This window comes from Dermacentor silvarum, chromosome 3 (assembly GCF_013339745.2).
Source record: "Dermacentor silvarum isolate Dsil-2018 chromosome 3, BIME_Dsil_1.4, whole genome shotgun sequence".
Lineage (NCBI taxonomy): Eukaryota > Metazoa > Arthropoda > Arachnida > Ixodida > Ixodidae > Dermacentor > Dermacentor silvarum.
This window is the reverse complement of record NC_051156.1, coordinates 7617702-7628921: the sequence shown is the minus strand read 5'-3', so window position 1 is coordinate 7628921 and position 11220 is coordinate 7617702. Positions and strand designations below refer to the sequence as shown.

General features: G+C 42.6%; 1 protein-coding gene across 4 annotated transcripts in view; it reads right to left on the bottom strand.

The window, feature by feature from the left end:
• LOC119445293 (CUE domain-containing protein 1) overlaps nucleotides 1-11220 on the bottom strand; it is a 123629-nt gene that overhangs the window by 97238 nt on the left and 15171 nt on the right. For 3 of the 4 annotated variants that reach the window (XR_007465857.1, XM_049663201.1, XM_037709605.2), the window contains exon 6: nucleotides 9478-9528. Coding sequence is in view for 3 of the 4 variants with exons in the window: in XM_049663201.1 (XP_049519158.1) it covers nucleotides 9478-9528 (51 nt within the window). In the remaining variant the exon portion in view is untranslated. Of the gene's footprint in view, nucleotides 1-2037; nucleotides 2143-9477; nucleotides 9529-11220 lie in introns of all 4 variants that reach the window. The other variant, XM_037709606.2, reaches the window with a different exon arrangement.

The window sequence follows — 11220 nt, the reverse complement described above, 5'->3', positions numbered from 1 at the left end:
TAAGCTCGGCCGAGACAGACGCTGCCAGCAAAGCTATTGGGACCACCATAGGGGTCAGGCGCATGCATGCTGAATGATCAAGTTCGAATCCGGCAAAGGCTAATTTTAGGATCAAAATAACGAAATTTTGGGCCCACAGAAATGCACGGGTGCCGGCCGGGACCTTTGGTCGGGATTGAATTAACCGAATAATCCAATGAACCAGAATCGAATTAACGGAAGTCTATTGTATATGTCTTCATGCTCATTAATGGCAGGACAGACAGCCAACAGTCAACAAGCCCAATGCCACCTTTGTGGAGTGAATTGTATATGTGCATTCAGTGTTAAAATGAGCAATAGATATAGTCATTATATCTATATATATATATATATATATATATATATATATATATATATATACATATATCTATATATCGACAAACCTGACTATATAGTCATATAGTCAGGTTTGTGAGTGGTGGCGCTGGCTAACACTCCCAGGGTTAGTTCTAGTTGTAAAACATAAATACCCTAGAAAGTGGATGGGAAAACGGCTCCAAGGTAGCTCACTGGTGAGAGCATCGCACATGTAATGCGAAGACGTGGGTTCGTTCCCCACCTGCGGACAGTTGTTTTTTCATCCATTTTCATTTCGATTAATTTATCATTTCTTTAATTTAATTAGGAAAGTATAAGTAATTTCCCCTATGTTGTCCTTGGTGCTAATGTTTGTTGGCTTCTTATCATATAGATATAGAGAAATACAATATTGGAAATAGTTGAAACTGTGGCAGAGGACTGTACGCCTCAGTGCACTAATTAGTAATGTGACTACGGCGTGCCTCATAATCACAACTGGTTTTGGCACGTAAACACCAGAAAGAAGAAGAACTAATTAGTCATGCAATTAAACAAAATGCATTAAAATTTCAACAAGCCAGTCCAAACAGGCGGTTTAGCACGATTGAAAACTTGTAGCTGCTACCAAATAAAATGCAGTCAAACCTCGATATAATGAACATGGATATAACAAGTTATTGGATATAATGAAATAAATTTTAAATTGTGGTTGGTGGTGCTTTATTTCAGTGCAATATTCTATTCCTATAACAAAGCCGAAAAAAACACAGTTCAAAATAAGTATTCTGGTAGCGAAAATTTCATTTAATCAGCAAAAGCAACCTGAAATGGCACATTCTAGGTGCAGTGTGCATCCTGCCCAGCGGCTTGGCTTGGCTGGCCTGCAACCAGCAAGCCAGCAACTAATTGACATTGTACTTTATAATTTAGCGTTTCTCACACATCGCACAACAGCATGGCATGCTGCTACCATGGCATAAAGAAAGACCATTTGCTAGAACGCAGAAGGTATCATGCTTGAGTTTGCTTTTCATGGAGCTGATCACCATTTTTTTTTATACCAATATCAGCATGTTTATAATGAATATCGGATGTTAAGAGATTATTTTCGTAGTCAATGTGGCTTTGTTATAATGAATGATAAGAAGGGGAACTGAGGGGCCCGATTTTTGTTAGTCGCAACAGATCTGTTGGCTTTGTATAAAACTACTATTACAGATCTGAGTGACCGCAAAAATCCACTTGAAGAGCATGTCGTGTCCTGATATTTGTATTTGTAGTACTTGCTTGATGTCGCCACTCTCTTCGGTAATGCCCTTTGGGCACTGAAGATAGATAGATAGATAGATAGATAGATAGATCGATAGATAGATAGATGATAGATAGATAGATAGATAGATAGATAGATTAGATAGATAGATAGATAGATAGATAGATAGATAGATAGATAGATTAGATAGATAGATAGATAAGACAAGCTACAGCTGTACACAATCCTTCTTTCAATCACAAAAAAGCAACGTTGCTAGTTACTAGAACATGCAGACCTCCCTGCACAAAAGACAAGAAGGGCTGACAAATGTCTGCACACGCAAGTTTGTAAGGCCCCCAGTGCAGCAGTATTTGTACTCTCTTATGGAGTAAAGCAAGCAGTAGCACCCTTGTCAGAGGGTGAGGGAATGCAGAGGAACAAACCTTTGCCCATGTTCTTCAGCCGCTCCCGAAAGGCTGCATCCGTCTCCTCTGTGTGTGGAAGAGTTCCCCAAGGTTCGTCTTCAGCGGCTTCAGAGGCTGGACGTCCTGCACAGCACCAGAGAAGGGGGGGGCTTTGCTGAGGCACTTTCCTCAGTAGGACGGAATAGTGAAGGCTAGAAATGCGGACAGAAATAATCACACGTGCATCTTTAATCCAACAATTTAAAAAAATATTTAGTGCTTACTGCCCAGTGACTGCATTGACATCCAGTGGATATCCTGTGGACAACCACTGCAAGAATATCGATATTCTGGGGTTGCTGAATTTGTCCTGCAGATGTCCCTCACATGCTTGGTTGGCAGCACTTTCCGCCTCCTGTGGACATCCCTTGCACGTGTGTGAGGGACATCGTGGGGACATGCTGAGTACATTGCAAGTATGTGTCGGGGCTTTTCGAGCAGTGTTTGCTATAGTGAATGTTCTGTTTGCATCAGACACTGTGTGACAGATGCAACCGGCATAACATCCATACAGAAAGTTCAGATACATTGCATGCATATATATGTGTGCATATGCAAGTCCCCAAGTACAATGTACTCCTCATTCTTTTGAGCCTTCCGCCAGGCATAAGTGGCACACTGAACTAACTCAAGTTCTGAAACAAAACTACATCATGAAATATGCAAATGAACGATGTACACATGAGCTCTAGACATGGTAGCTTCGGATCATAATTTGAACATATGAGTAAAAATTAACAAGGAAACTGAAAGACAAAGCCTCTGGCAGGACAACTAGTAGTCATGTGTGCGCTGGAAAAAGTCCAGATGCAATATGCTTAGGATATCCTTGGTAGGATATCTAAAATTGGATAGCTGTTTATCTATGAAGCGGTGGATGGATATTGAGACATGATCTGGATATCCCACGGATGAAGTGTTTTCAGCGGGTGCTGCTATTTTTGCTTGAATTTGGCAAGATAAGATTTTTTGCGAGATATGCTAGGTGACTCATAATCTTTTAGAATTTAGAAAACAAATTGGAAATCACTGAGAAATAAGACCAATGTACTCTTTTCTTCCTAGTGTTGTCTACATTGTCTAGTAAATTCTAAAAAGAATATGCGCCTTTTAATCCACATTTAATAAAATGCTTAGCATTTGTTGTTTGGCCTTTTTATGTGGACTTTCATGTGCCAATGGGCAGTAGGACTGCTGCTTGCTATTTGTGCACTGCAAATACAATGCATGACACGGAGGCAAAAACTATGACATTGTCTCTCATAGTGGGGAGACAGGCTATTCCGAGGAGGAAGATGCACAGGTTTTATTTAAATTTTCAGCCATTTCTTGTGTTTTGCTATGCATGCCCAGAAATGTGGGACATGAGATGCCTAACTTGGTGGGCATTCACTTAGAACTTCATAACTGAATGGGCACTGCACTTAAAAAATTAAATCTCTTGAAAAAACACAGTTATCAATTTGGATTTGATTGATATTTGAAAAACACTGATTTGGGAACAAAGTTTGAGCACTGTGGTAATAATGATGTAGGTTCCTGAACAGTTTGATTATTTCAGTGGGACATTATTGAAATAATCAAACTGCTCAGCAGCCTACAGCGTTATTACCACAGTGCTCAAACTCCTGTTCCCAATCTCGTCTTTTTCAAATATCAATAAAATCCTAATTGATAACTGTTTTTTTTTAAAGAAATTCACTTTTTTAACTGCAGAGCCAATTCAGTTGCTCGGCACCAAGCAGACGCCTCATGCACTTCATGTCGTGCATTTTTGGGTGTGCGCATAGGTGAACATTTCGGAGAAACAATTGTCATTGCATCATATGTGCATCACGCTTGTCAATTTGCAATGCCAAAATCAAGTAAGGGGTCTTTTAGACTCAACTAGAATATCAGTTACACCAATTTGCTAACACCCCCTTGTCTTGCTAACACTAGGCTTATCATCTTCCTTTTCATCGCCTGTGGCTCATTCCTTAGCTCAGGCAAGGGTCCAGGTTTCTTTCAAGGGGTGGGGAGTCTGACTTTGAGATGGCGACTGATGTTAATGATGATGAGAGTTATACATGCTGATAGGTTCTCTTCAATACTCATTGAGCCTTTTTTGTCTCTCCAGAGCAAAAGAACAGTAACAGCGAAGAAGGACTTCACGAGTTTGTCACATGCTATATGCTGGCGCTGCACACACAACTTTTCAGGGGGGGTCTGGACATCCGGACATCCCCCCTGGATCTGCGCATGCCTTAGCGTCTTCTCATGTTTCTTTGTAATTCTTGCAAGCTTCAGCAAGCACAAAACATGTCAATGACATTTAAAAACATACTATTGAATTATTCTTCTAAGTTACGGCAGACTTGTTCGTATACAGTTAAACCTGATTATAACGAACCTCCATATAACGAAATTTTTCTATTCCCTGCCGTTACTCCATAGAAGCACATGCATTTGAGACCTCTACGTAATGAAGTGGCAGCGGGAGACTCCCCTCGAAATAACAAATTTTCCCCGTTGACAACCTAGATATTTCTCCCCAAATTTTGTCATTTTCGCGCGAGCAGCAACCGGAAGCACCTTCTCCGTCGCGGTGAAATGTGGAGGGGCGGCATCGCGCTTGGCGCGCTCGAATTCACGGCGACTGCGAGGCGAGAGCGAGCGCACGTGTGTGTACGTGCGAGCGTGCGCGAGGCGGGCCTGCATCCCTCGACCCGGCGATCTTGCCGCCGCAGGCATGACCTTTCTCCCTCCCTTAATTCAAACCTGATCCCGCCGCTTGCTGCAGCTGGCCAAGCCTGCCAAGTTCGCACTCTCCTTTTCCAAAAACGTTTTTTTTTTTTGTCAACGCGCTGGCAGCGCCTCTCTTTGGTTACTGCACAAATCTCTGCGCTTCACTTCACTAACCTGACACTAGGTGACACTATACGACGGTACGACGCCATCGTGTCGCTCGCTCTTCGTTTCCGACGCCTCGCGCTTGTGCGAAACGACATGCGTCCACGCATCCAGTACCTGGTGTGACATTCCAAGGATGAGTGCTTCGACGAAAAAGAAAAACAGGTGCGCGCTACAGTCGAGGGCGCGTTAGAATCGAGTAAATACGGTAAGCCTTTCTTTTCCGAATTTTCGTGCCGAACCTGAATATAACGAAATCCTCTTCATAACGAAGTTTTTCGGGAATTTGTCAATTTCGTTATATCCAGGTTTAACTGTATATACTGGAAGAAAATGCGAGAGAAAATGTACTAACTGGGAAAACGTATGACTTCCAAGTCACTTAATTCCAGCAGACTCATCTGTAGTTGACATCTTCGTAATGCGAAGCATTGCGCGGATCTTTACAGCACGAGATGCCGATGCGTGCCGATCTGATGGTGCCCGAGGGCTTGAGATGTGCATTGTCGCTTTGGCAAGCTTACACTGGTGCTCCTTGAACTTGGCCCGGATCAGCAGCTTCTTCGGGCGGACAATTTTGGCAGGAAAGTTTGATGTGCCCACTCGATGAGAATCGCTGCATCACGAGATGGAAATGTGCATCGAGCGTGGGGCCTGAGTGACCCGAGACGCGCATTGTCGTTTTAAGACAGTCCTGGGAAACCAAAATGAAATCGAGCTGGTGAAAAATGGTGGAGCCAGAATACGATGCCCCAGTACCACCAGAGCGAAACATGGCGCTCACTTTGTGCTGCCTGCAGCATGGAACGGTCGTGTGTTTAGGCTATCGCTTATTTAAAAGCATGCAGTACGCTTCTTATGCCACATGCGCTGTGGTTAGGTGAAGATGTTTATTGCAATGGGTTTGCGGCGATAGCTGTGAATGGCGACATGCGATGATCCGCGAGGAGATTTGCTGGCACCAGAATAGGAAATCGAGTGCGTGGTGGCATTTTCATGTGACACGGGCGGGCGAGTACTAGGGGGAAACTAACATTGTGGGCGCCTACCGCTTTCCATAGTGCAAGCCTCACACCTTTTCTTGTTTACATGGCATCTAGTGGGCAAAAAACGTACCATATGATCGCAGTTTAGTGATATACTGTACGTTGGTGCCAAAAGATAGTTTTTTCCGGGAACATAATAACTGGTAAAAAAGAAGCGTTACTGTATTGGGTTATTTTTTGAGTTCTCGATCGCAAACGTTGGTGCCAGGACATCATACAAAACAGGATGGAATCAACGAGGTCTTAGTGTACCGTATTTTCCAGTCTATTAGTCGCACCCCCCTCAAAACGGCAGTTGTTCCGGAAGAAAACATGTATAAGTCGCACCGGTGTATAAGACGCACCTGTTCCTTCGGTAAGCGATTAAAAAAATTACAGCAATGTTTCATTTCATGAACACGGGTCTTGTGCAAGTGTATGGGTTCCATTCCTATATAAATGTGATATCAATGATATGGACACTCCAGACGCATTTCTGCTATCACAGTCGCTGCGGTGTTCTGTATAAAGTCAAAGGGCGATAACATCGTTCCCACGTGCCATATGCTGTATGTGGAAGTGAAAGCGTGTGACGGTGAGCCGAATCGTACACAAGGAAGGAAAGCGGGAAGGCAGTGCAGGAGGGAGAGGGGGGCGGCTTGTACTCTGGTTGCAACTGTGTAGTTTGCGCAGCGGCGCGCGCCTTATCTTGAAAGCGATCTGCAGATGCAATGACTTCGGGGTCGGTCGACTCGTGGTCGGCCTGCTGCCGCTTGCGTTGCTGCTCTGTCCTTCTCGTACGGTACTCGGTTACTCAACCACGAGAAGAACCCGGTACCTCCACTGCATGCACACAGCCCGTAGCAACTGCTATAGGAGGTCAACCCAGCGCGCTTCGCGTGGCCATAGCATCTAATCTGATTTTGACAACAGTTTTTCCAGAAAAAAAAAAGAAACGTATATAAGTCGCACCGTTCTATAAAACGCACCGATGAAAAATTCAGAAAAAGACCACGACTTATACACGAGAAAATACGGTATATGTTGTTTGTAAATGTTATATCTATTTTTTTCATAGATGTTTTGGGCATTTTTTCTTCATTGTTCACCAAATTAGAAGGCTCTTTGTATGCTGTTTCTGGGCACACAAGTAAACAATTCAATTCAATGTCACAATGTGTCAAGTGACACACAATGACACAAACCATCAGAATGTAAAAATTGTGTCAGTATAAACACGTGACTGAGTATGTGTGTGCATAAGTTATTGACGAAACAAATACATATAAAGAAATGTTATACTGTGGCTGATGAAACTGTGAGTATGATGTGCAAATAGGTTTGTGCAAATATCAATTTTTTGGTTCGAAGCGAAGTTGAAGCGAATAGTAATTAAGCCCAGACCACACGTACGCTTGCAGACATGCACAAGCTCATGCCCGCGCGCCCACATATGCGAAGATGGTGGCATGGCTCATGTGCATCAAAACATGGCACGATCCCAGTGAACAGCTCCTCTGTTATCACCCGCTTGGGCTCCCTCGCGTCAGCATGCCTGGCTACGCAGCTATGGCGTGATACAATGAACTCTCAGTGAGACAGATTTATATCATGCAAGAAAGTGCTTTTTTCTTTTCTTTTTGTGATGATCTAACAGCTCTAAATATACAACAATTACGTTTATAGATATTGAATCATTTTGAAACACTATCAATAACAAAGTACGAAGTGGCATCTGCTAAGGCGTCTATGAGTGAGCCCAGTGAGCACGCGCTGTCCCTTGTGGATGCAAACCGCCATTCCTTGCGAGGCGCGCCAGGTGTGTTGACGTGAGCTTGCACGCGTCTGCAAGCTTACATGTGGTCTGGGCTTTACAGCTAATAATTTTGAAGCGAATAGTTTAAATAGCTGTGAGATTTGTATAAGACCTTGATGTAAGAGCCAGATGTTGACAAATCTAAGGAAAGTTGGTTCTTTCAAGGAAAGAACCAACTATTCTTGTATTGTTTCTTGTTTTGCATAAATGAGCTGCGATACTGAATACTCACTTTGTTGTGCGCAGTGCCGAGTGCTGTTAAGCGCAACGTTAGGATGTTGTTAATATTGAATTTTTTAATTCTTGTATTGTTTCACTTATTCTTGCATTGTTTCATGCCCACTCCTGTCCAAGGCCTGACACTCAGGCCAGCAGTATGTACCAAATAAATAAAAATAAATAAATAAATAAGTAAAAAAAAACAGGTTAATCTTTCGAATTAATCTTTTTTTCAAAGTGCCCTCATTCCAATATTTTCATGCAAAAATGCAAGTTCAACATTTGTTACATCTCCAGCAGCACAGAAAAATTTCTTACAGGCTTTTGCTCACTATTGTGCTTCAATCTACGTAAACTTTTGAGGTGGTTGAAGCCGCAGGAGTGTTTCACATTCGCCTGTCGTATGTTATCACAATACTGTGAAGTGCAACCTCTTGACTGTGCAAAGCCAGCAATTTATGCTGTGTAGCACAAATTCAGCTGGATGCTTTCCTTCTGCATGCGCGCTTAACCTGTTCTGCAAGTGCACAGACTAACTTGGTAGGCATGCTCGCCGCTTTTGCAGTCTTCGGTCTAGCCTGCGCGCATGATCCGGAGCCCGTTCAGTGGCAAACTTCCGGCCATGAGTTAGGCCTAACCACCAAGCCTAGCTGCCTTGGCTGTTAGGCATAACCAGCACTGCCTCACCTTGTGTCGACCACCAAGGTTACGGTTTGGTGTTGCATTGACGCTAATCTATTCACAGTGGCCATACGGCTATTGGGAATCCGTATGGCCACTGCAAATATTGTTTGAAGAATGAAACAGCTACAGAAATTAGTATGCAACCATAAATGAATTCGTCTTTGCCTTGGCTTGGCTATATGAGCAATGCGATGCAACTTTCTACCGAAACCGAAGCTGTAGATTATACATTTTAAATTTGCCATATTTTTGTGGCTATAACACGCCCTCTCAAATATATAATTTCATTAAAAAAATCGTGGTATGGGTTATATTCGAATTTTCGACTTGAAGTATCGCTTCACAGCTGCGCCAATTTCACCTCACAGTGTGGTTTCACGGCAATGCGGCCTGCGCTGTGGTGAAAACACATTTAGGACACAGTTCACCACAAGCGTCACCAAAGAGGTGGGGAACAGAGCAGCTGGCTAAAGACATGATGCGAATGGAGACCGTCTTTACAAATTTGGGCTTTGTATGCAACGTTTTCTGGGGCTTTCAGTGCAGCTTCTTTTTTTTTTCTTTCCAGGGTAATGTAATTGGGGGTAAGACTTCCACGCAAGAAAAAAATATACATTTGTTTGTTTCGAGTACTTCGAATACTGAAATTCGAGCCAAAGTGAATATCAAATAGCATAATATTAAACCAAATATTTGTAAATATTGAATATTTGCACAAGCCTAGCACACACACGTACACTGTGTCCAACATCTAAAGAACGAGAAATGGAAACATGCACGCACCGTCATCGGGGACCAATCCAGCACTCCGCTCCATCTCCTGGCTCTGGATGTCTGCAAGCAGAGATTATATAAATGGGCATACAACCAAGATCACTGCTGATTATGACGCACAAACGTATTGATGCGAGTGAGCATATATAGTGGATGCACAACCAATGGTTTACTGTTAACACTACACTCGCAGGCAACTTTCTGTGGCAATGAATGCAAAGCTACAAGGGCGGAGCTCCTGTACATGCGCCAAGTATTGCGGCAGCGTTTGATAGTGCTTTTGGTTTCTAGGAACACATATTGAATCAGTGTAGCTTCTACGTGCAACTGTTTTGCATTTACTCAAACATGAAGAGGAAAGCAGAAAATTAAGTCAAATGTAACAATCAGTGCTGCATTTTGTCATACTTTGCTGCTGTGAATAAGATGTTTAGATTTTTTCTTCCCCAGCTTAAACTAACGCGAATGAGAATGTAAGACACCTTCCAGGAGCACTGTTACTTGTGTGTGCTTTGCCTCTGTCCTTTCACTTTCAAAGTGAGTTGTTCACCAGTAGAGTGCATTGTGGGAGCACTAAAAGCAGACACTAAATCAAGGTAGAATTGTTTGTGTATTTCTGAACATTTCTTCAGCCGAAAAAATAAGATTCACCAATGTAGAACGGTGCCAGCTGCAGGATGACCTTACGTTTCTTAATCTTTTGCATGATGAAACCATAGCAATAATAACATCACTGCATAACCTCACATATTCCAGTCTTTTTGCTGACTTATTAGGTGCCTCTCTGGCAAGGACTGACTTAAAAAGTTTCAAGGTTGTATGTATTGTTTCTTGCTGATGGAACCTAATCCTTTTTCTAAATAATTAGCAACAGATGAACTCCAAAACAGGGCTTCTCTCCACTCCTCGTTCAGCACAACAAAAATTTCAACACTGTCAGCTGGGACAGTATGCATTAAGAAAGCGCATTTTTGGAATTACACATATGATCTAACTAGCCTCTGCCACTCATTGCGACAGTGTGCAACTCTAGGGAGCTGTCGTGGGTATTTGAAAATGACCCATCATTCAATTCTTCGTCACATCCTTGCATGCAAATTCTCTGTTCCCGGTACGACATACTTCACTAATGTAATCTACCAATCCAGATTAAATAACAGAGTTTCAATACCACACCTTGGATGTACGATAAAGAAGTCCAGCTAGTAACAAATTAATTTGGAGCCATCCAGTATGCGATCTTTCATAGCCCTTGTGCTGCTTAATATGATAATTCAATCAATCAATCAATCAATCAATCAAATACAATTATAGTACTGCACACAGCAAAAGGAGTGGTGGTGAACCGCTTTGTTTTCTCTGCTTCCTGCTGGGAAATTATTAGGTGACACGAGTAAATTCAGAAGCTGTTGCTAGTCCATTTTTTATTCTTCCATTGTCTGCTCCATAATTTTGTTCTGTGCAGTGCACGTGACACCCAAGATATGTGCAAGGACCTCTGTTTTTATTCTAATGACAACATTATAAGAAGATGTTTAGCTTATCGAGCCTTTTTTCTCTCCCGAACATGGAAATGAGATTTTCTTTTCATGGTCCGCATTGTCCAGTAAAAAAAGTTGGGAATCATCGACCTGGTTTGTCCAATCTTTCGTTGCCAACTAGCAGTGAAATGAGTCCACATCTCCGCAGCGACTCACTTTTCTGATGGCAAGTTACGCATACAACAGCACTTTTTCATTTTCCTTCTGGATG